The sequence below is a fragment of the Telopea speciosissima genome, chromosome 2 (assembly GCF_018873765.1).
Source record: "Telopea speciosissima isolate NSW1024214 ecotype Mountain lineage chromosome 2, Tspe_v1, whole genome shotgun sequence".
Classification (NCBI taxonomy): domain Eukaryota; kingdom Viridiplantae; phylum Streptophyta; class Magnoliopsida; order Proteales; family Proteaceae; genus Telopea; species Telopea speciosissima.
This window is the reverse complement of record NC_057917.1, coordinates 56,050,932-56,076,913: the sequence shown is the minus strand read 5'-3', so window position 1 is coordinate 56,076,913 and position 25,982 is coordinate 56,050,932. Positions and strand designations below refer to the sequence as shown.

At 42.2% G+C, this 25,982-nt stretch overlaps 1 protein-coding gene across 1 annotated transcript in view; it reads right to left on the bottom strand.

Annotated features, from left to right (window-relative positions):
• The window catches only part of LOC122652100 (ERAD-associated E3 ubiquitin-protein ligase component HRD3A-like), a 38,623-nt gene extending 13,903 nt beyond the window's left edge, over positions 1–24,720 (bottom strand). Inside the window, exons 1-3 of the mRNA XM_043845773.1 lie at positions 24,071–24,720; positions 23,488–23,979; positions 17,180–17,395 (exon numbers count right to left, since the gene is read on the bottom strand). Of these exons, the coding sequence (XP_043701708.1) occupies positions 17,180–17,395; positions 23,488–23,979; positions 24,071–24,628 (1,266 nt within the window). The 5' untranslated portion in view covers positions 24,629–24,720. The remainder of the gene's footprint in view (positions 1–17,179; positions 17,396–23,487; positions 23,980–24,070) is intronic.
• Positions 24,721–25,982: the final 1,262 nt, after the last annotated feature.

The window sequence follows — 25,982 nt, the reverse complement described above, 5'->3', positions numbered from 1 at the left end:
GGTTGGGACATAAAGGAATTCATATTCAAAGAGAATAGGCAGACTAGGCATTAACATAAAACAAGAATATAAGTAGGATATAAAGATAAAGAGGAAGAGCATTTTGGAAAAGGATGACTTTTGGTGAGAAATAAATAATGACACCAAGGTCAAAGTCATCTTCAACCTTCGAACAACAGCCAGCGATAACCCACCCTTTTTTCCAAAATGATAAATCACTCAAGAAAACTCTGATCAACCTGAAACTTAAGGTGAAGAATCTCAATACACAGGTCTCTTGAATGCAGTCATTAGCAGAACCCAAAATCAAGGAACAATAAAATATTATACTCTGCAAACCGACTCGACTGAAAGAACCCAGACCTACCCTTGTTGCAGGTTTGGTTCTCAAGAATGGGTTAACTTTTGGGTCTGATTCTCTGGGAATTGACTCGCCCTAGGGTGAAGAACAAATACACAAGATCTGACAAGAAGAGAAGGAGAGAGAGAGATTGACACCAGCCTTTGTGGTTGCTGTTATTGCTAAGACAGAAAAGGCAAAGAAAGAGGAATAAGAAGGAAGAAAACAGAGACACCTGAGAAGGGAGGTTCTGAAATTGTAGGGAAGGAACCCACGGCCAATCCTTGGTTCCACAACAACTCAAATCAAATCAACCCTAATCTCCAACGATGAAGTTACATGTATTTATATAGGAATAAAAGGCTCCGACAGAAAATAGAAACTAATTCTAACTAGGAAACTAACAACTAACAACTCAAAGCAGATCTCCTACATAGCTATCTCTCAATGAATAAAATAAATGTTACATCATTAACCTCAACTCACTAAATAAGTTACTACCAGTCCTTATTAGATAAAAAAACTCTGATTGGGCCAGTTGCGTTTGGGTTTCCGTAGTGGGTCATGCCGGTCCTACCAAGATAATGTCAAGCAATATCATGGCTAGAGCAGCATGGCCCGATCTGGAAATCCAGAGTCCAGACAGAGAAGAACAGGACATACAATGGGTTTTTGGTCCAAAGGGGTTGGGTAGGGTTTTATTTAGTTATTAGGGGATAAATTTATAATTGCATTTTCTTTTGCATTGTTGCGGTCGCTACATAGGAGATTTGTTTGAGTAATTTCCTATTTTGTTTTAGTTTCCTAGATGAATAGGTTTCTAGTTTGACTTGGATTTCTTCCTATTCATACTATGTAACCCAACGATGGAATATTGGAGATGATTGAATAATTTTTTTTTGAGTTGCAGACCATAACTGGTTGGACCGAAGTCGGCTGTGTGATCGTTCCTTGCTTCCTCATCAATCCTCTCTCCTTCCGATAAGCTTGAAGATTCCCTCTCCCTTCCTTTTTTCTTCTCTTCTTTTCTTTCCCTTTTCCATGGTTTTGGGTATCGGGATCAGATTGGCCGATACGTATCAGCATCTCTCCTTCTGGTAAGCTTTAAGCTTCCCTTTCCCTTCCTTATTTCTTCTGTTCTTTTCTTTCCCTCTTCCATGGTTTTAGGTATCAAGATCGGATCGGATCGAGCAATATGTATCGGTATCAGCTGTTTGATACCAATGCCTGACTGATCCTAGCACAACTAGCCTGATCAGGTCGGGAATCAGATACCAATACAGATCGACCAATCCAACTGATCCAGCTATAAAACCTGCAACTCGTATTGTGTTTTTACAGATTTCTTCCCTTGCTTTGATCTCCTATGTCTGAAGTCCAATCGGCCTGAAATTTTAAGGGCCTTACCATTTTTTGGGTGCTTCATACATCTAACAGAGCAAAAATTCCTTCTAATTGAGCCTCTCGGTCTTTCATTCTACCTCAAGAAGTAGAAAGAATTACAACCCCTCTTCCACCAAAAATCCTAGGAATTCGTTGATAGTTGGAATAGATTTGTAGACCAACCAACAACACCCGAAACTACCCACTCCTAAGTCCTATCCATCCACCAGCCTGAATTGCCAGATCTGGAGGTCACCACAGGCATCTTTCACACCCTCCATTTTGCAGGTTCCTAGCATTTTTTTTTCCACTTTTTTGGGTACAACTCGTATGAATATCATGCAATAACATGCAAGAGACATGATTCCTTGCAATTCATGAATCTATTTGTGAAATAATGCATCAAATAGCACGAAATCTGCAATTTTTTGCTTACTTTTAAATTTGGAAATTAATTAAATATATGGAACCAAGATTTGATCTCTTAGTAACCCGTGTTGGCTTTTGTGCACTAATAGTTACTTTTAGTTGTCGCAAGTGGCTCCCTAGACATGTGTTGCCCACCCTAAGTCCTGTTTCTAGTGCAGAAGCCATCCAGTCCCAGTCCACTCTCCCTCCACAGCTCGATTCACCACCAACCCCCACATGTACAGCAAAACCAATAACCCCAACCCCTTTACTTAATATTCAACTACTGCCAAGTTTACTCACAGATGTTCCAAATAAATGTGCCATGTGTTTCATCACTTCTACATGTCACGTGTGAATGTGACTACTTGGATAAGAATACTTATTGGGCAATGATGTGGGTTGACTACTATGGAGTACCAACCATTACAAGGAGTGGAGTAGAACTGGTCCTCTCTAGAACTAGAACATCTATTCAATCTCTTCTTTTCTAACTCTCAGGCACAAAAGATCAATCAGAAGAACATTCCATTGTGACTGCAACTCCTACTATGTTGCCTTTTTCTTTTATACATGTGTGTATATTGTTAGAGTTACTAATTGTTTTGTTCTAAGGGTAGTTTGGGAACTAGCCTGTTGACTAGTTGCCTTAATATGTAATTTCTATCTTTTTACCTTTTTTACTGTTTACCTCCTTAGGGAGGTGTATGTAATTCTACTACTTCTACTAATGAATCAATATAGGTGTGGAGAGATCTCTCTCTCACAACCTAACATTACAACCGAAATATTGTTCCTTCGTTCTCTTGGTCTCTTCTTCTTCTCTTCCTCTCCTCCATCTTCTTCCTCTTCCCTTACCTACATTCTTAACCTAAAATCCAACTTGGTATCAAAGCTTTAGGTTTGAGAGTCGTATCACCACTCTTTTCACATTTTTTCCCTCTCTTTGAGATCCTAGAACTCAAAGGATTTCAAAGAAGAGGTTCCTATGTAAATCCGTTGCTAAAGTAATATGAAATAGGTTCTCTACAACCTATTTAGATGATTGAAGATGGACCTTGAGCTACCGTAGAGCTCTATTGAAGTTATTTTGAAATGAATCAAGCAGAAACCTGGGTTTCTGCCAGCTCAAGATTGCAGGCCAGGTCAGTCCCTTTCTCGGCATGTCTTTGGAGCTTGGAATAGCTCAATAGCATTGTATAGAGGTCCTTTCCATGCTTCAAATGTGTCTCCTTGATGAATGAAGGAACTGTCTAAGCATAGCCCAGTTTCGTTGGGTCTGTTTTCTGCCCAGATTTCCGCCAGTTGCAGGTTTAATCCATGGCTCAGTTACATTTCAGCTTGGGTTTGGCTGTTGGACCAGCCCACTAGGATCGTATAGTTGAAACTCAAAGGTAGATCGAATCTGGTAAGAGAAGAGTATACAGCAAGAAGAAGAAGAAGGAGAGAAGAGATGAGAAGAAGAGAAGAGATTGGGAGAATCGATTGTGTGTGTTGAGAGTGATTCTCAACACACATATTAGCTTCATTCATTAAGTCTTCCAAATTACACAAGCCTCCCTAGGGAGGTAAGGAGAAATAAGACAATAAAGTAAAAATACAACTTAGTCATGTCTTATAACTAGACAATGACAGAACTACCCCTATACAAGATATTCTAACAACTCTAACACTCCCCCTCAAGCTGGAGAATAAATGTCATACATTCCCAGCTTGCACAATAGAGTACTAAATAGACTAGAAGAGAGACCCTTGGTGAAGATATCCGCTACTTGATCACTGTTTTCACAAAGGGAGTACAAATGCACCAATCCAACTTCTCTTTGATGAAGTGACGATCGACCTCAATATGCTTGGTTCGATCATGTTGAACCGGATTATGGGCAATGCTTATGGCAGCTTTGTTGTCACAATAAAGTCTCATTGGCTCTTCAGTTTCAAAGCACAAATCGTGAAGAAGTCGTTTTAGCCATATAAGCTCACATACTCCATGGGCCATGGCCCTAAACTCGGCCTCAGCACTAGATCGAGTAACAACTGGTTGTTTCTTGCTCCTCCAGGTAACTAGATTACCACCCAGAAGGTACAATACCTGAAGTAGATCTCCTGTCGGAGACGAACCAGCCCAATCGCATCTGTAGTCTTCAATCAGTAAATGGTCATGCCTGGCAAATAAAAGGCCCTTTCCTGGACAGGATTTCAAGTATTTGATGATGCGATATACGCATCCGGATGTCCACCCTGGGAGCATGCATGAACTGACTCACCACTCCAACGCATAAGAGATGTCGGTCGAGTTAGGGAGAGATAGATTAGTTTCCCAACTAACCTCTCGGTACTTGCTTGCATCTATAAGAGAAGAACCACATTCATCACCAAGTTTATGATTCGGATCAATGGGGAAGTAGTTGGTTTGCACCCCATCATCCCTGTCTCTTTCGGAAGATCCAAGACAAATTTCCTTTGGCAAATGTTGATCCCTTTCCTTGATCTAGATACCTCAATACCCAAGAAGTATTTTAAGATTCCAAGGTCTTTGATCTCAAACTGTTTAGCTGAGATAAGACTTCAATCTATCTATCTCGCAACATCATTCCCAGTCACCACAATGTCATCAACATAGACAATGAGAGCATAATGTACCATTACCTCTCTGATAAACAAGGTGTGGTCACTTGACTGGGAATACCTATTCTTGAATGGCTTGTCTAAATCTCTCAAACCAGGCCTTAGGAGACGCTTTAGGCCATAAAGAGCTTTCTTCAACAAACACACTTTCCCTTCAATGAGGGACACTTAAAACCAGGTGGAGGCTGCATGTACACAACCTGCTAAATCTCCATGAAGAAATGCATTCTTCACATCTAATTGGTACATAGGCCAATCTTTATTGGCTGCTCTTGAAAGAAGAACCCTGATGGAGTTATGCTTGGCTACGAGGGCAAAAGTCTCCTGGTAGTCTATGCCATACACTGACTATACCCTTTAGCAACCAGCCGAGCTTTGTACCTTTCCACTGTACCATCGGATCTATACTTGATTGTATAAACCCATCTACATCCAATGGAGTTCTCCCCTTGGGAAGATCAACAAGTGTCCAAGTATTGTTCTTCTCTAGAGCCACCATTTCCTCAGTCATTGCTTGCATCCATTTTGGATTGGATAAGGCCTCTGTGACATTTTTGGGAATAGAAGAAGACTCAAGAGCAGTGGAAAAAGCAACACCTGTAGGAGAAATGGAGTTATAGGAAACAAATGCTATGGGATTAGTACGGGTTCTCTTCCCCTTTCTAATAGCAATGGGAAGATTTAATTCGAAGGAGAGGAATTACCTGATCAAGAGGATGAGGCGAGGATGTGGATCCAAAGAGGGGTTTTGGCAAGGTCGCTTGTACCATGGTTGCTTCCCTTTTTCCTTCAACAAGCATTCACCTCTTGTGAATACACCATCTTCTTTAAATCTTATCCCCTTGTATTCCTTTTGTCTGCTAGCATCACCATCACCAATACCATCAACATCAGCATCATCCACAACATCCACTTCTTTATACTTTCCAATATCAAATAGAAATGGGGAAGTAGAGGTAGGTAAAGGAGATAGGAAGGGAATGACATCCGCATTCTGTTCATGCTAATACTCTCCCCCAGCAGGAATGTAATGGCGAGGGAAGAAGAAAAAAAGGAATAGACTCAAAGAAGATGACATCTTTGGAGAGAAATCGCCTCGGGAAGAAGGATGGTAGCACTTATACCCTTTAGTGGAATCGGAGTAGCCTAAGAAGATGCACTTGAGAGCTTTGGGATCAAGCTTGGTGCGGGCTGATTTGTTGACATGTACATAACAAACACAACCAAAGACGCGTGGAGACAAGGAAAAAGCTGAGGATTGAGGAGAAAGAAGAGCGAGGGGGATTTGGAGCCAAGGAGTGGACTTGGCATCCAGTTAATAAGAAAGGCAAGCGTAAGAAGGGCATCGGACCGGAAGGTCTTAGGCACGTGCATACCAAAGAGAAGACCCTAGTGATTTCCAGCAAATGGCGGTTTTGTTCAGCCACCCCATTTTTTGGGGTGTCAACCAAGCCGATTGATGGATGATGCCCTTATCGAGAAAAGAATTGTTGGAGCCCCCATACATGTACTCACCCCCTTATCGGATCTAACAATTTTGATGTGAGTACCAAATCGAGTACGATAAAGTGATAAAACTCCTTAAAAGCATCACAAACATCACTCTTTTGTTTTAACAAAATAGTCCAAGTAGACCGAGAATAGTCATCCACAAATGAAACAAAATAACGAAAACCGGATAAGGAAGTAGTAGGAGAAGGCCCCCAAACATCGGTATGAACAAGGGAAAAAGGTGCGATAGATCTATTACCACGATAAGGATAAGATGTGCGACAATGTTTAACAAAAATACAAGATTCACACTGAAAAACATAAGATGCAGGAAAGGAAGTAAACAAGTGGGCTAAGTGTCTCCTCATAACAACAAAAGAGGGATGACCAAACGTTGATGCCAAAGCATAACAGACTCAAGCACTCCGGTCGTGCCGACCACAAACATAAGCTGCAGCGATGATTGAGCGGTGGCGTGGCTCAAGAAGATAGAGTCCTCCTTTCTCGGTTCCCACCGCGAATAACCCTCTTTGTCTCCAAATCCTGAAAGACACAATAAGAAGGAAAGAAAGTGACACAACAATGTAAGGATTTGGTTAGGTGACTCACCGATAATAGGTTAGTAGCAAAGTCGGGAACATGAAGGACAGACTCGAGGAAATAGAAGGAGTAACCCGCACATTACCCTTACCAGGAGGCAGAGAAAGGGAACCATCGCAACCCTTACCTTGTCGGCCGGAACAAATGGAATAGGAATCATAGAACTGGGACATACCAATGTGATCGGAAGCTCCGAGTCAATGATCCAGTGGATGCGATGAGGGGTAGCGAGATGAGACCTGCAGAGCGAGGCGAGTATAGTCAACCCTCCGAGCTAGAACCGATGGCGACCCTCCAGGTGAGACATCAACCGACGTAGGGCTGCAATATCATCCTGTGAGAGGGAATCGGGAGCGGCTGCGGTCCAGTGGCTCGGACTCGGATGTCACTGAGACGAGCCTTAGCTCCCCTCGCTTGCCTCCACGGGCATGAGATGAACTACCACGCATACCAGGGGCTGCCCATGAAGATCCCAAGACTGGTCCTTGGTATGTCCAAGCTTGCCACAATGGTCACATTTGTATCTCTCACGGCCTTTCCCCACTTTTCCAGTCTTTTTGGGAACTGGAAACAAGAGCGAACCTCTCTATTGATGGTACAATATCCATAGTGGTCCTCCGGGTTTCCTCACTTTGCAAATAACTGCACACATCATCCGAGAGATGGAAATGGAGACCTCCCTAAGATTTCTTGCGAAGGGCTCATATTCGAGTTAAGACCACCAAGCAAAATAAGGATCCTTTCCTTTTCTTGGCTCCTGTAGACTTTTGCCGATCCTCGGCATTGGACAACTGGAGATTGGTATAATGATCATACTCCTCCCACAAGCTAATAACGAGTTGTAGTACTCGAGATATACTCCTATCACCCTGTTTCATATGAATGATTTTTGGAGAATTTGATACACTTTCGTGGAATCTCCAACTCTATCAAAAATTCTGGATACACCATCCCAAATATCTTTAGCGGTCTCCTTACTCATAAATCTCCGACCTATCTCGGGTTTCATGGAAAAGATCAGCCAAGTCATGACGGTGGAGTTTTCGGTCTCCCACTTGAGATAACTGCATCGATAGTAGCAGGAGCGTGATAGACCCGAATGTACCCCAACTTCCCCTACTACGTAGAGACAACTTCACGAACGGGACCAATCCAAATAGTTGGTATTGTCCAACTTCACAAGCGAGATCGGGTGTTGGGGTTATCAAAGGAAGCCATGGTTGGGAAACCACCACTTGGGCTGCCGGGCTGTAATTGGTCCACTGACCTCGAATCTTGTCCGGACACGAGGACATAATAGGCAAATACTTCAACAATCAATATAAATTGTTTGCGCAAGTGGGAGTATACTCAACCCAAAACAAGGAGACAGACCAATACAAAATATGGTCCCAAATCAACCAAACCACAAGGTGAGGCCAAGCCTAAAAACAGCAAGCATATGAAGAGCAAAACTTGTATAACTCAAACCAAATTCTGCTAGTAGCCAAGAACCTTTAGTCCATAATACCCAATAAGTGTATCAAGATGTAATACTATCACATTCAGCCATCCAATACAGGACCTCGGAAGACAAAAAACAGAGCAGCGATACGTACTGTGTGATAAAAAAAACGTGCGATCCTCCGACCCTCCACCTTCAAGGGCGGGCGCTTAGGGCTTCAAAAAGCACTCCCATACGACACAAATGGGACAAGTTCCAAGGTCATCCAAGCTGCCAAAGGCAGAATCGAAACTAAGACACTCCTAGGTGGCGGAAAACAGAGCCTGGTTTCAAGTCTTCAAAAACATCTAGCAAAGACAGCATTTCTTTTCAACAACCAAGAGCTTTGGGGTGCGAAACAACACCCCTAGGCGATGCAACTCCAATAGGTCTCATGCCAAGATGTGGAGAAGAGAAGGAGAACCAAGAAGAAGCTTCACAAGTGGCGGTAACTTGCCGTCTTCCTCCATTGCTTCAAGTCACCTTGCGGCTCTGAAACTCTCTCCAACTTAGGGAATACCACTCCCAAGATGTAAGGAGTATAGGTTTCACATATACAGCCTCAATGGAACCCCCTTTACATTTATAGGGTTCCAAAGAGAGGAGAAGATGAGGATGAGCTCAGCCGACTCTCAAACCGGAGATGTTGGCTCGATACCAAGTTGAAACTCAAAGGTAGATCGAATGCGGTAAGAGAAGAGTATACGAAAGAAGAAGAAGAAGGAGAGAAGAGATGAGAAGAAGAGAAGAGAATGGGAGAATCGATTGTGTGTGTTGAGAGTGATTCTCAACACACATATTAGCTTCATTCATTAAGTCTTCCAAATTACACAAGCCTCCCTAGGGAGGTAAGGAGAAATAAGACAATAAAGTAAAAATACAACTTAGTCATGTCTTATAACTAGACAATGACAGAACTACCCCTATACAAGATATTCTAACAACTCTAACACGTATAAGGGTCCTATTTATTGTCCTTGTGTTCTCCTTTGATGGATGAGACCATTCTTTGAGCCTTACTCAGTTTCGTGGTGACAGATTTTCTGCCCAGGTAAACCCGATGGTGCTGTATTTTTCTTGTGCTTGCATTTAGGGTATATTGGGCTTCTGGTTTGGTTAAGAAGTGATTATGAACATCTGTATTTGAATATTGGAGCTTGTTTAAGCTGTTTTACTTCTTGAAGAGTGTGTTGAGATAATTTCTTTGGGTTGAGTGTGCACTCCCCTTGCTGGTTGTTGTCTGTTTATGGTCAAGTGCTCTTTCCCATACACTATGGGTGATACATCTGCTTCTGAACTTGGTTCGGCTACCTCACAGCCTCTCCCCACAGCATCTCCAGTTGTTTATGAGAGTGTACCTACACAGATTTCCTTTGTGAAACTTGATGGCACTAACTATTTGGATTGGTCATACTCCGTGAAGCTTTCACTAAGAAGCAAACGGAAACTTGGGTACATTACAGGCATGGTATAAAATCTCGCGAAATATCGGCGATATATCGCGATGTTTCGTGAATCTCGACATGACCGAGATACGAAACAATGTCGAAATAAAAAAGTACAATAACTCGTCGATATATCGAGATATTTCGACGATATATCGTGGAACTCACGATATATTGCGAGATATCACGATATATCGCGAGATATTGTAAAGTGACAATAGTGTCACATTCAAAATCCTTATAAATTTCATATTTCGCAGCTCTTGGTGATATTTCGTGAGAGCTGCTAAAATGAAATTTTCTCTCTTCTTCCTCCCTTCCAAGCCTCATTGAAGCTCCTTGTCGCGGGAAGGCGTCGGAGGGTCATCTAAGCTCATCATCCAAGCCTATTTTCATTATTTAAGGTAAATTATATTTCTCTAAAACTATTTTTTTTAAAAAAACTTTGTACAAATGTTGTTGGATGTTGATGATATTAATATATGTTAGACACGGAGGCCGATCTCTGACCTCACGGTGTCAAATTTTTTCCCATATGTATTTTTTTATTTTTTTCTGGTTTTAAAAATTCATTTTCCTACAACTAAAATAGGAAATAATTAGGGGTAATATGACTTAGATGGTAATGAATTAAATATATGTTAGACACCAATGGCCGATCTACGGCTTCACAGTGTCGGATTTATTTTTCTGCTCTTAAATAATTCTTTTAATTTTCGAGTATATGGCTGACGAGGGTCAAATACATGCAAGGGAAGCCTCACCCATACCATTCCAGCCCACTGGTGGCAATGTTGCTGATGATGAAGACTGGTCTAAGTCCTCAAATGATGATGATGGTGATGATGGTGATGCTGGTGGTGGTGATGGTGATGCTGGTGAAGAATATGACGGCATGCGAGAGCGTTATGTGGTAGGCCAGGAGGCCCAGGATTCGGCACTGTGAGACCCATCCGATTCACTGGAGAGACACAGTTTGATCATGCCACACAAGATACGGACCACGAGCACGTGCCCCCGCACCCCCACCCTCGAGAGGCCCCTACATACATACAACAGGAAGCGTAGGGGTCGACAAACACAGTTGCAACCTGATCACATGGACATTGATAACCTATCTAGCTCTGTTGGTGGTTTGAGTATGGGTGATAGGGAGGGAGGACCGCGGACATTGGCGTGCCCCATCTTTTGACGCACATGCCACTCCATTGACATCGGATTATGGTGCATCACAACCTTACGGTGGATATGGATATGGATCATCATCATATGGGCGATTTAGTGGGGTAGGGGACTATGACTACCAGATCCAGATCCAGGGACATCTTGGATCATCTTTTGTAGATAACATCTTTGCATACCCTAGCGGACCTAGCTACCAACCTCACCAGCCATACATGCGGCCAATGCCATCGCCTCTTGCGCGGCGCCAACATCATATCACAGTGGATCATCTTCTTCACGATTTGGATCGATTGGTAACCCTAGTTTATATCCTAGGATAGGTTACCTACTGATCGTTGATGATTCCATTTACGTGACACTTGTGGATGACTACACTCGTTTCTTCTCCGATTCTATACCGTGGTCCACATATGTCATTCAAACAGAGAGCAATGGACGTCGACTCAGCGAGGCATGAGTGGGATTGATCCAGGGAGGCACACAACTACTATTAGCGATTTAGCACTTGTAATTTGTAACTTAAGTTGTGATTTCATTAATCTATGTGTATTTAACTATTTATACATTAAGGTCGGCGACCGTATGTCAATCAAGGGTGCAAGCCCAAAACACCAATTTGAATTCACATTTTTACAATTTTATGGTTTAAATGTGTTTATTAAGCTTAAATAAAGCTGTCCATGAAGTTTCAGGCCTAAATATGGCCAAATACCCCCGAGATGGACCCCCCGAAATATTGCAGAAAAAATGCAATATTTCGGGAATATTTCGCGATATCTCGGATATTTCGGATATCTCGGTAGGCCCGAGATACCGATATATCGCGAGATATAGTACTATGATTACAGGTACCATTACAGCTCCTGAGCCTAGTTCACCTGCTTATGACCAATGGGAGGCCGACAATTCTACAGTCATGACATGGCTAATCTTCTCTATGACTCCTGAGATTGGACGAAGGTTTATAAGAAAGGAGACTGCCAAGGCCATCTGGGACAGTGTTTCACAAACGTTTGATCGAGTGGGTGACTCTGCCAAGGTCTACCAGCTTCACCAAAAGATCAACTCCATGAGGCAGGGCGATACGACCATTTCTGAGTATTATAATGCCTTCCTTGGCCTCTTGGAAGAATATGATCACTACAGGGATCTCCACTTGAAGGATCCAGAGGATGAGGCTAAGGTATATAGGACTCTTGAAAAAGAGCGTGTCTTTACCTTACTTGGTGGCCTGAACCCTGACTATGAGCCCATCAGGCTTCAGATTTTTGGCCGGTCTCCCTTCCCATCTCTTAGTGAGGTCTGTAGTTACTTACAGAGTGAGGAGACTCGGCGTGTTGCTATGGAGCCAGCTCCTGTATCTTCTCTTGAGAGGTCCACCCTCAACTCTAGTTCTTCCCGGGACACCCGTGGAGGTGGTCGAGGCCCGGGGCCTAACCGAGAGGTAGCCAATACAGCGGAGACAGTAGGTGCCAATGCAGTAGGTCGGGACCGGTTTAAATGTGATCATTGTGGGAGAACTGGACACACCAAGGATAGGTGTTGGTCTCTTCATGGCCGTCCTCCTGGCACACGTGGTCGTGGTGGCCGTAAAGGGGGAGCTCGAGCTCACTCTGTGATGACTGAGGCAGATGCTATACAAGATGACCCCACCTTTATGGAGACAGTTGTTCGACAGGTCATGTCACAGCCTAGCACATCTTCTACATCTTCTGTAGCCAGCTCCTCATCATCCTCAGCCTTACAGGTCTCTACTTCAACCTCTACTGCAGCCCAGTCTTGGGTCATTGACTCTGGTGCTACTGACCATATGCCTGGTACGTCCCATAATTATGATTCGTATACCATTTACCCTGGTAAGGATAAGGTTAGAATAGCTTATGGCTCCCTATCCTCCATATCTGGTAAGGGTAGTATTCCTGTCACCTCCTCCATTTCTCTTACTTCTGTTCTTCATGTTCCTAACCTTACAGTTAATCTTTTATCTGTGAGTCACTTGACAAAATCTTTGAATTGTTGCGTCACATTTTTCCCTTCTCACTGTCTTTTTCAGGATTTGGTGACAAAGAGGATTATTGGTAGCGGAGGTGAAGAGCAAGGCCTTTACCTTTTTTACCCTTTTTTGCCCACAGCTCAGTCTTATGTGTGTGGTCATACTGAGAGTAGTTCTGTGGAGTCTGTTATGTTATGGCATCGGCGTCTTGGCCATCCATCTTTTATTGTAATGAGGAAACAGTTGCCTCACTTATTTTCCTCTGTTGCTTCTTCTCATGTTTTTCACTGTGAATCATGTATGTTTGCTAAACATTGTCGTTCCTCTTATCCATATCATGGTAATAGAATTGCTGCTCCTTTTCATCTTGTGCACACTGATGTTTGGGGACCTTCTCCTACTACCTCTTTATTTGGTTATCATTATTTTGTGTCCTTTGTTGATGATTTCTCTCGTGCTACTTGGACTGTTCTTATGAAACATAAAAGTGATGTGTGTGATGCTTTTAAAACCTTCTATCAGATGATTCTTACTCAGTTTGACACTCGGATCAAAGTTGTTCGATCTGATAAAGAGGGAATACATGTTTGGTGGCCTCCAAACATTCTTTACTGATAATGGCATTCTCCATCAGCTCGCGTGTGTTGACACCCCCTAACAAAATGGGGTTGTTGAGAGGAAGAATCGCCATTTATTGGAGGTCACCCGTAGTCTCTTGTTTGGTATGCATATCCCCAAGACTTTTTGGTCTGCTGCTCTTCTCACTGCCTCTTTTCTCATCAATCACATGCCTACCAAACTTCTTGACTACAAATCTCCCTTGGATCTCTTATCTCCCAAGGTTTCTGCTTTCTCTCTTCTCCCTAAGGTCTTTGGTTGCGTTTGTTATGTGCATGTTAACAAATCTGCCCGCACTAAACTTGATCCCAAGGCTCTCAAGTGTCTCTTTCTTGGGTACTCTTCTACTACCAAGGGTTACAAGTGCTACCATCCTTCTTCTCTCTGGTGTCTTATCTCCAAGGATGTCACCTTCCTTGAATCTATTCCTTTCTTTGTCCCTTCTCAGCATCCTCTTCAGGGGGAGAAGTGTGGAAATGAACAGACTGCTGATTTCCTTCATTCTCCTCTTCCTATCTCCCCTTTTATGTTTAACATTGGTACACACAAGACTGTGGATGTGGTTAATACAGAATTGGGGGTTGAAAGCGGTCCTAGTAAGGAGAAGGATTACCACATTACCATAGTTGTCACGGCGTCATGGCGAACCAAGTCGGTGGAGGGGTGTCACGTCGATATATCGACATGGCGAGCATGTCGACCATGTTTTATTTTTTATTTTCTCTATTTTTAATGTGCTAATAGATGTATACTCAAGCCATGTTTTATTTTTTCTCTATTGTTTCTCAAGTTTTAAGAAGAAAATTCAGAAATCGAAGAGGGAAAGAAGAAATTGAAAGAAATCGAAGAGGGAAAGAAGACAGGAAGAAGAAATCGAAGAAGAAATCGAAGCGGGAAAGAGAGACAAGAAGAAGAAATCAAAGAGGGACGTCATGGCGTAGGTCGCCATGCAACCCTCTCCAGCGCCAGGACGCCATGACAACTATGCACATTACATACAAAAAGGGTGAAGGCATACATAATCAACGAAAGCAGATCTACCAAGAGTCCTCTTTGGATCCAGATCCACATCTTGAGATTCATCACTCTCAGTCAGGTGACATCCCTTCTCCTCCATGTGATTTAGACCTTCCTATTGCTACTAAAAAAGGGAAAAGAGCTTGCACTAATCCTATAACCCAGTTTATTTCTTATGATGCTCTTTCTCCTACAAGTATGGCCTTTATTACTACTCTTTCTACAGCCTCTATTCCCAGGAATGTCACTGATGCTATGCATGACCCAAAGTGGAGACAAGCTATGTCTGAGGAGATGATGGCCCTTGAGAAGAATGGTACTTGGCAATTGGTGGACCTTCCCAAGGGACGTGTCCCAGTTGGATGCAGATGGGTGTATACAATCAAGTATAAATTTGATGGTAGTGTTGAAAGATACAAAGCAAGGTTGGTTGCCAAGGGGTACAGTCAAGTTTATGGGATTGACTATCAAGAGACATTTGCTCCTGTGGCCAAGCACAATTCTATAAGAGTCCTCTTATCTTTGGCTGCCACTAATGATTGGCCATTATACCAGTTAGATGTGAAGAATGCCTTTCTTCATGGTGATTTGGAAGAAGAAGTGTACATGCAAACCCCTCCAAACTTCAAAATGCCTTCAGCAGCAGGGAAAGTATGCCTTCTCAAGAAGGCACTATATGGTCTCAAACAATCACCCAAGGCAGGGTTTGAGCGCTTCCGACAGGCTATTCTGAAGAATGGGTACTCCCAGAGTCAAGCTGATCACACTCTCTTTACCAAGCGGGGCAATGGTACTATTACAGCCCTCATTGTATATGTTGATGATATTGTGGTCACAGGAGATGATATAACTGAGATAGGAAAGCTGAAAAACTACCTAGCACAGCAGTTTGAGATCAAAGATCTGGGCCCCTTGAGGTACTTCTTAGGAATTGAAGTATCAAGAACCAAGAAAGAAATCAACATATGTCAACGGAAGTTTGTTCTTGATTTGTTGACAGACACAGCGATGTTAGGCTGCAAACCAGCCAATTCTCCCATTGAGTAGAATCATAAACTGGGAGAAGATTGTGGTTCTCCTTTGGTTGATGCGGGAAAGTACCAAAGGCTAGTGGGGAAGCTTATATATCTTGCTATGACTTGTCCAGATATCTCCTATGCAGTGGGGGTGGTGAGCCAATTCATGCATGCTCCTAAGAGTGGCCACTTAGATGCTGTGTATTGCATTCTTAGATATTTGAAGTCTTCTCCAGGGAAAGGACTGTTGTATGCCAGACACAATCATTTGAGAGTGGAAGGCTTCACTGATGCTGATTGGGCAGGCTCCATTACAGACAGGAGATCTACCTCCGGCTATTGTACCTTTGTGGGAGGTAATTTGGTTACTTGGAGAAGCAAAAAACAACATTTTATTGCCATATCCAGTGCAAAGGCAAAATTTCGAGCTATGGCTCACGGTGTTTATGAACTCATATGGTTGAGAAGGCTTGTTCAGGAACTGGGTTTTGATACTGAAGGCCCTATGAGACTCTACTGTGACAACAAGGCTGCCATCAGTATTGTCCACAATCCAGTCCAACATGACCAAACTAAGCACATTGAGGTTGATAGGCACTTCATCAAGGAGAAGATAGACTATGGCTGCATTTGTACTCCTTTTGTGCAGACTGGTGATCAGCTGGCAGACATCTTCACCAAGGCTCTTGCTTTTCCTCGGTTTAGTACTCTCTTAAGCAAGCTGGGAATGCATGATATATATTCTTCAGCTTGAGGGGGAGTGTTAGAGTTACTAGTAATTTTGTTCTAAGGGTAGTTTGGGAACTAGCCTGTTGACTAGTTGCCTTAATATGTAATTTCTATCTTTTTACCTTTTTTACTGTTTACCTCCTTAGGGAGGTGTAAGTAATTCTACTACTTCTACTAATGAATCAATATAGGTGTGGAGAGATCTCTCTCTCACAACCTAACATTACAACCGAAATATTGTTCCTTCGTTCTCTTGCTCTCTTCTTCTTCTCTTCCTCTTCCCTTACCTACATTCTTAACCTAAAATCCACCTTATATTGCCTTTTTTGTGCCATGTTTTCCAAATCCACACGTTTAAAACCCATGATGTCTGTTTTTTTTTTTTTTTTTTTTGGGGGGGGGGGGGTTTGTTCTCTAATTGTTTGACCATATTTTTTACTGTTCCGTTCAAATTCTGAGCCATTTAAAACACGTCCATACCGAATACCGTATTCTTCCCATTTCCCATTTTAACTACATATGGTCAGATGTAGATTGATATTGGGGCCTTCTTATCCAATAAGATTTAAGTTAGATTTCATTGTATCTGTTCACACGCATCGGAAGGTCTTGGCCCTAGTCTTCTGACGCTTGTGCTATTCTTGTACTACTACCACTCCTACATTATTTTCTCCATCAATAAAATATTTGTGTTATTTAATTAAAAAAAAAAGAACAGGAAACGGGAAAAATCCTGGCCAAACCTTGAAAAAAAGACCCAAAATAATTGTACAGATTCGATCAAGGGAAAAAGAGGTTATAAACATGAAAGCACAAGGAAAAAAACAAGTTGAATGGACTTACCATAGGAAGATTCTTCTTAAGACCAACACCTGTGTGGAACATTTTTGCCAATTGGTAAAATGCCTTTGGCTGCCCAGCATTGGCTGCAGTGATGAAAAGATTGCATGCTAACCTAACGTCTCTTTTAACACCAATTCCTTTTAGATACAACACCCCCAGGTTATAATGACCACCAGGCTCCTTATTATCTGCGGCCTTCTCAAAGTACTCTTTTGCCTACAAAGATAAAATTTAGCTTAAAAGTCGCATGCATTTCAAATTTAACAGAATGACTCAATCTTCACAAAGTCAGCGACTAAAAAGTGGCTCAAAAAAGCACAGAAGAGTAACATAACTTTCCAAATACTAATTTGGATGATCAATTTGTAGCATAAATCAACAAAGGTATAATCATGGCTCATACCAACAGCCTCAACACTTGGCCCAATGTACGTGCCTGCCATTCTTTGAAATTGAATATATATAAGGAAATCATACACTAGAAGTCTACAACTGACATTTTATGGATTGTTGGGCAGAAAATGATGCAGTCCAATTCCATCGATTTGACCAATATTTGGTCCATCTCATTGGGTTGAATTCTGCCATATCAAGCCAGCAGCTGAAGGAGTATTTTCAAATCTCGAGTGGACCCCAAGACAGCTGGTGGAGATTGAATTGAAAACCAAAAACACTATTCACAGTACTGTTCATGTGAACAGTGTCACAGCCCATATTCCCTTGTATGGTAATGCTTCTAGAAAATCCTGTGGGACCCAAGAAGCTGAAGGAGTATTTTCAAATCTCAAGTGGACCCCAAGACAGCTGGTGGAGATTGCATTGAAGACCAAAACACTATTCACGGTACTGTTCATGTGAACAGTGTCACTGCCCATATTCCCTTGTGTGTTAATGCTTCTAGAAGATCCTGTAGGACCCAAAACCAGATTGCATGCAGAAGAAATAATCCAGCATATCATATACTTTCTATTTTTGTCCTTTCCTTGCTCATGTAATAGCAAGTTAGTTAGGACTAGTTTCTAATTTCAGATTTGAAAAGTAGGCTAAGCTTTTATTTAGAAGTTTCAATTTCAGTCATTTGTTTCCTTTTATATTAGTTTTAAGTTGCAATTAAGTAATTGGTTGGGGAATAAGTTATGAATCCCCATTGCTGGAATTTTTTATTTTAGGCAAATCTGTCCTATATAATGTAATGGACCATAGATCCTCACACTATTTAATAAAAGACGAATGATGTTTTGCTTTGCCCAATACAATGCTGTTAGATAAAGTGAGAGGTGAGAGACCCATGAGAGGGTGTGATGCAGATTTATCACCACACTGAGCTTCTTTTATTAGGAATAAGTCTATGGTTGGATTATATACATGTTGGGCCTTTGATCCCATGGGTTTTCTATGTAATAGGCCACTTTTATAGGCCTAAAATATGGGTAATTAGGTTACATACGTGATTAGTTGTTTTAGTTCCATACTTGGGGCTGTTTTGGTATGATTTCTATTTCAATTTCATGGGGTGATTTCGATTTCAGAAATTGTTTGGTTTGAATTCCACACCTTATTTCAATGAAAGAGAAATTCTGAAATAGGTGAGAAGCCCTTTCAATTTCAAAATTGAAATTACATTCATTCTATTTTGCGTGCTGTTTAATGAGCACGTGGTGAACAACTGCACTTTTGATGGGCAAAACAGTAATTTCATTCAATTTTTATTTCAACTCTCGCTACTAATGTTTGATGTTTCTTCTCCCGCGAACAACAGTCCAAATCACCTCTTTCCTCGATTTTGCATTCCATGGGAGTTCCCTCAATGCTGCAACCCTGCCACTCCACACCCGCCACCGACAACCCATGTGGCAAAGGAACCACTCGCAACCCCTCTCCTGCCACTGTGAACCAATGGAGGGGATTCTGTTCAAACAAACAGATTATCTCTTTTGTGAAAATGTTAACAGCCCTCAATCTTCTAGCTATTCTATTGATTTACCTTCATTTTATTGCGTTGCAAGGGCTTCATGGTAGCGAAGGGAGTTGGACGCTCAACACAGCCTCTGCTCTGGGTTCACGGTATTGAAGCCCACTTCTCAGTTGGGGACCCATAAGCAAGGCACAACAGTTTCAGGAGGGGAAGTGGAAGTGGTTTGATGGGTTCCAAAGAGACTTGCAGAAATGAGCTCCAAATTGCAGTTCGTTAACTAAAAGATCGATGCATATACCCTGTTTCCAATATATTTCTTGCAGGGCAGCAGATTAGATCGAAAAACTTCAAAACCATGTTCTAGTTATCTTCAATCGCTCTTCTTATCTTGTTCCAATATATTTCTTGCAGGGCAGCAGATTAGATCAGACGACCAAAAAAGCCATGTTTTTGCTTTTATGCCCTTTATCTAGTTTCATTTGGTCTCAAACTTTGTTGCTCGCTTAGAATAAAATGGGTATTTTCGTTACGTTTTATCATTTTATTCTTTTATGTCAGATTTATCTAGGGATTGATCGACAGATACTGGAAAGGGAGTTCATCTTTAGTTTTCCAATTTGCAACAGGAGTCGTCTTGGGAGAGAGATGAAGATTTTGACTTTATTGGTTGATGTGGTTATGTAACTACCCCTAGCTACCATGGTGCAGGGCCTGGTGCGTAGGAGAGGGGAGAGATGCACAACAATAGGGCGGGTCTGGTGGTGGGTTTGGGATATGCAATGGCGGGGTTGGTGGGGCTGGGGCATTGTATAATGGGCAATGGAGGTTTGCAGTAGGGTGTTTGCGGTTGAGGCTTGCAACAGGGTGTTGCGGGGAGCAGCAGAGCGTTGGCAATGGAGTTCTGTAGAGGGGCGCTGGGGTGCTATGGAGAGGGTTGCAACAGGGTGGTGCAGGGCAACAGCAGCAGCAATGTGTGTGAATACAAACTACAAGAGAGAATATATTCTCAAAAATTGAACTACCAAATGGGTAGCTGATTCTTGAAATATTTCAAATTGATGCAACCAAAACAATTTCAATTTCTTGACCAAAAATCTATTTGTTGACTATTTCATGAAATCAATCCGGAATTGAAATCGAAATCACACCAAATCAGCCCATAGTTTTATTTTGGTGTTTTTGTAAATAAATTGAACCGGTTCAACCAATGGTTCAATTTTTAAGTGATTCTAGTAGTTTTCTTGTAAGTGTTTATTGGGGCTGGATTATGACTCTATTTTGAGTCTATTTCAATTTCCTAGTCAGTTAAGTTACATAATAGGTTAAGGATTGAGTTGGGCCTTTCCTTTTTAGTGCAGGAGTCTATTTTTGAGTCTTTTATATAAGGTTGAAAAGAGGGCGAGTATGGAACACAAATTTTGATATTAATGAAAAGCTTTTGCTGCTCTTCTTCTCCATTGAAGATTTTTGTCTTGTGTTTGATCAAGGCTGGTGGAATCGGTGTTTGATCCAATTGACACCTTGTGGTGGGAAGCCCGGGTGATTCGGTGGTGGGCATAGTTGTCACAACGTCACGGCGATCCAAGTCGGTGGAGGGGTGTCACGTCGATATATCGACATGTCGCCGGCCATGGCGTTGCCATGGCGAGCATGTCGACCATGTTTTATTTTTTATGTTCTCTATTTTTAATGGTTTAATAGATGTATACTCAAGCCATGTTTTATTTTTTCTCTATTGTTTCTCAAGTTTTTAAGAATGGCAATCTTGTAATTAAGCAGAATCTAAGAAAGGGCATAAAAGGGTTTTGATTTAATGACTAAGGGTAAACTTGGAGGGATGTGTAAAGTATGGACAAAGGGAAATAAAAGAAGAGAAGGGTACTTTAGGAAAAAGGCAAAAATAAGGGTTTGTAATAACCCACGATCGGATTTATGGTTATCTTCAACCTTACGACTTCAGCCTTGGACGGAAAAAGGCAAAGTACGAAGGAGATAACTCCTTCAACTCTTCTCGGTCCAGTCTAAACCTTCAGGCAAAGCATCGCCACATCATGTTCTATCAATTCCAGCAAGAACTCATCACAGAAATCAACTAAGCAAGGAGTATTTAATTCCTGGAATCAGATCTGGCGACTTCTTAGTTGCAAAACAGAGACAGAGAGACAGGAAGAAGAAATCGAAGAGGGAAAGAAGAAATTGAAGAGGGAAAGAGAGACAGGAAGAAGAAATCAAAGAGGGACGCTATGGCGTAGGTCGCCATGTAGGCTTCTCCAGCGCCAGGACGCCTTGGCGGTGCCATGGCGACGCCATGACAACTATGGTGGTGGGATTGGTGTTTTATCCAATCGACACCTTGCAGTGTGAAGCCCGGATGGTTCTTTGAAGTTTTCTTTCAATTCTTTGAAGATTTCCTTCAAGTTCAAGATCAAGATTCAAGATTTATTCAAGATCCTCTAACCAACTGAACTGCCCTTGCAACAACAGTAAGTTAGAATCATCCCCATCCCCAATCTTCTTCTCCTAATCCTCTACATACCCTAGGCCTTCTTAATCAACCAGGGAAAGCTCATAGTGACATGACAATTGAGGAAAGGATTGGAACTGCAGAAATGTAGAAAGGAATGATCTTTTCAAAGATGAGAAACTTGAGGATACTCATTCTTCTCCTAAACCTCCAAACCACCCCAAAACCCTAATTTTCCCACCCATCTCCCAAAATTTTTAACAAACCATTCAGCTAACAACACCTTCACATAATTGAATCGAGTATTCTCCTGCCCAATTGGAATACTCAAACCAAGCTGTTTTCCCATTACCCCATTCAAACCACAACATCCCACCTATTTCTGGAGATCATCCCATTACCCAAATTCTGTCCAGACCAAACCAGCCAGCAAAATCCCTCCTTTTTTAAGATCAAACTCTCCACCCCTGCTCCTATAGCACTCGTTCCAAACCCTAGCCCCATCCCCTCATTCTAAACCCTAGATTCCCCTATTTTACACTTTTCAAAAACCCGAAACCCTAACCCTAATTTCACCAAAACACTATTTTGACCTATCCAATTCACCTAATCATAACAGATCCTGGTTTACTGGCTCCTAGTTGATCTTCTACCAATCTAGGACTACATTTGGGTGAGAGGCCCAGGGAAGAGTAAGAGACTCAATCACTCAACCCATTCTATCCTTCTTTTTCCCCTATTCTCTTCTTCCACTCGATCTCCCTTCTCCCTCTTGTTTCTGTTTTAATTTTCAAACCTGCAACTAAGCAACCGAGACCCTTCTCTGGAGTTATTGGTCTTCTTTTGAGGCTCTTAAACAACACACACTGCCACTGAAGACAGGTGATTGGTCTAAGAGTCAACTTCATACCGATGGTAGGTTAGTTTCTATTTTCCTATTGCTGAATTGAGGATCTTGCTGATCTCTGCAACCTGAGATCCTATAGAGCTGCTATTTTGAGGATCTAATCTACCGTCCAAGACCTGCACTCGATCACCAGGAAGTCCTGATCTGAAACCTGTAGTTTGGAGTTTCAGAAGCCTCTAGATCAGCATATGTGGTTCCCTAGTTTCCTCAAGTTCCTGCGGCAACTTCGAGTGACTGTATTCCTACAGACATCATCTGATCTGAACCATATTTGAGGGTTACTTCCTCATCTGGAGAGCTCCAATCGATCCAGACTTGAAGTTATATTGCTGGTTGGTTTGGTCTAGACCACTAACCTTCTATTTACATCCTTTAGTTTCCATTTTCATTACCTACTGAAATCTCTGAATTAAGAAGTCGCATTGGCCTGAGATTTTCAGCAATACTTCACCTGTAATAGACCTGAACTCGATAGGGATTCAGGCCCTATTCGACACCTACAGCTGCTGGATCTGAGTTGAGTAATTTCTGATCATATACCCCTGTTACAGACTTGCGGCAGCCCTGTTTAGCTGCTGGTTGTTGACCTCTATTTTTGGGACTCTTGGACCTTATTGTGGATGATTTTGGGGTTGGATTATAATGTACCTAGTCTTACATTAGAAAATTTGTCTTTTTTCTTTTGTAGGGACTACTTTCCGTAACATTCCAGCTTTATATTCCTAATGTGCTTTCTTAGAGTAACGAGTAAGCAGTATCAGATAAAATATGGAAGTGGATCAAAGCCCCAATATAAGCAACGTGAAGACAGCCACAGCCAAGTTAAAAGAATAGAAACAATAAGGCAGCATCTCTAAACGAAGACAGCTTAAAAAAGATTGAAGTTTACATGCGAGAAGAATGCACAGTGTTCTAAATCAAATAACCCAAGATGGACAACAGAGAAAAAAGAACCTGCAACATAAAGCGGAAGAAAACATGCAACCTAAGAACAGAAGACCATAGTAACAAGGTCAACTTACTTTCGTGTAGTTCTTCTGTTCCACCCCATAGCCTTTAACATACAAGTATCCCATCCCATTATAAGCGGAGAAGTGCTGTTGTTTGGATGCCAGTGTGAGCCACTCGAGCGCCTTGGTGTAGTTCCTCTCAACTCCAGCTCCCCTGGCATATATTTCTCCTAGAAGCTCCATGGACCTGGGCTCCCCCTTCTCCACAGACTTCAAAAACCACGATAATGCCTTGGAATGATCACGCCTCACACCTCTCAATCCGAAGTAGTAGATCATCCCAATTTTGTACATGGCCCCAGCATTCCCCTTTAGCGCCTGATACTCTGTGATCTGGAAGTCCTCATCTTCTTCACCTCGTGACTTCCGCAATGCCTCCTTGTTTTCCTCAGCGCCATTATGTAATCTAACTTGTTCAATCACAGGCGAGTCCTTGGAAATCAAGAAACTCGAAACCGCCGCTTCCGCTAATTCTGCGTAAAGCTTCACAGCCTTATCATACATCTGCAAGCAATAAACAGCTAATACTTTGGTCAAACTGCAACAGAAAGGGGAAAACTCTTTCTCTCTCTCCTCAGAGTGAGGATTTACATACATCCTGTCTCAAGTATGTGTATGCGAGGGCCATCTTAGACTGCATGTTACCACCATCTGCGGCGAAGTGTTGATACAGAAAAGCCTTGGCTCCGTTCTGTTCTCTCAATTGACCCGTCCCATAGAGAAACCCCAAAGCGGACTGCGCATGAGGAAATCCACCAACCGCAGAGGCCTCGATCTCAGAATTTGCTTCCTCCATCAATCTCGGTTCACCAGAGCTTACAGAGGCGACCATCTTGCGGATGCCAGAGTAATACAGAGCTTCGTCCTCGCTCTCCGGTGAGGTACCGGACATGGAGTCGGGCTCGAAGATTGGACGCCATGAACCAGGATCGAGCTCGTCTTCGGATTTAGTGTCGGAATCGGCGAACTCCTCCCACTCGGGTAATTCACCGTTAGAAGACTCGTCGTCGTCGGCGGAAGAGGGAGGATTCTCTTTGAGGTCGTCTTTACTGAGAAGGAGAACGAAAGGGCGCGCAGTTGCATTGAGAAAGAAGAGAGCGACGAGGAGAAGAACGAACAGCCGTGAAGTCGCTCTGTGTGCGTCGCGATGCATAGCCCTTCGCCGTTTGTGAAGAGAATTCTGGACTTGTTCTACGGAGACACCAGAGTTTCAGAGGAGTAAGATCGGAGAACAAATATGAGAATACGATAAGTTGAACGTTGAAGGAACCGGAGTAGGAGGGTCCGATTTCATTCGCATATTATTGTGGCAAACTGGCAATATTGTACTGCTACAAGTTTATTCCAAGTCTCTGGCATTTTTCTCGAGTCCGGATCTTCTCGGACTCGGCTCCGGTTCCAGCACCCTACTCGGGGCTGCATGCTGCATGTACAGTGCGGACACAGTGAAACGTGAAAAGACCGCCTCACCCCTGCAGCCGCATATGCAGTCGGGCAAGTGCTGAATAGAATCCTTTTGGGATCTTCTTTTAGGTCTAGGAGACTAATTACTCTCCAGCAACATTATACAATCGACATGTGGCACACACAACACCGGTAACTTCTTTCTCCTACGCCATTTTTTTCTATTTTCTTTCTTCTTTTCTCTTTTGTAATGTTTTATTTTCTCTTTTCAAACAACAACTAAGTGGGACCCATCACTAACTTAAAAAATGAATATTTTATTATTTTCTTTCTTTCTTCCTCATCTTCTTCGTCTTCTCTTTCTGCGAATACGACGGCACCCTTGCCGCCACCGCCCTTTCCTCCCTCCCTTGTCCCCGCCGCTTCCCTTCCCTGCAACCCTACCTCCGCTCAGCCCTCTATGCCTTCAGCAACCCATCCCATCTACAACCCCCTACCGCCCTTACCTTCCTCCCCTGTCCCTGCAACCCCACTCCCTTACCTTCTTCTTCTTTCTGAAAAAAAAATTTGTATTGAAAAATTCAAGAGCCAACAGAGATTTTCCCAGAGTTGCAAACTACATAAAAAATTGATTCTTTATTATCTCAAGAGATCTTAATAGTTTTCCAAGAAACAGACTTCTAGAATGTCAACGAAACCTTAACAAAGACCACAACTACATTTGAACAAATGAAAGATATACTATTCAAAAGGTAGATTTTCTTTTTCTTTTTCTCAAAACAAAGTAAAACACTTCATTGGGTTTAGGGGATCTTTAGGACTTGTATATTTTTTAATTTTTTTGGAACTTCATATATTTTGAAGAAAGTAACACTGGAACTGAGACTTGAGGAACCACAAGAAACGATTGCATCTGCATGTGTATATACTGCAAAAGAATGATATTTGATGGATTCAATTTACATATCAGTTAGTTTGCTTTTGGTTCGATAAATCTATTACATGCGTAAAAGAAAATTGATTCTTTATGTAATGCGAAACTCAAATTTCTATGTAGTTTGCAACTCTCGCAGTAAGATTCAGATGGGAAAATCTCTATTGGG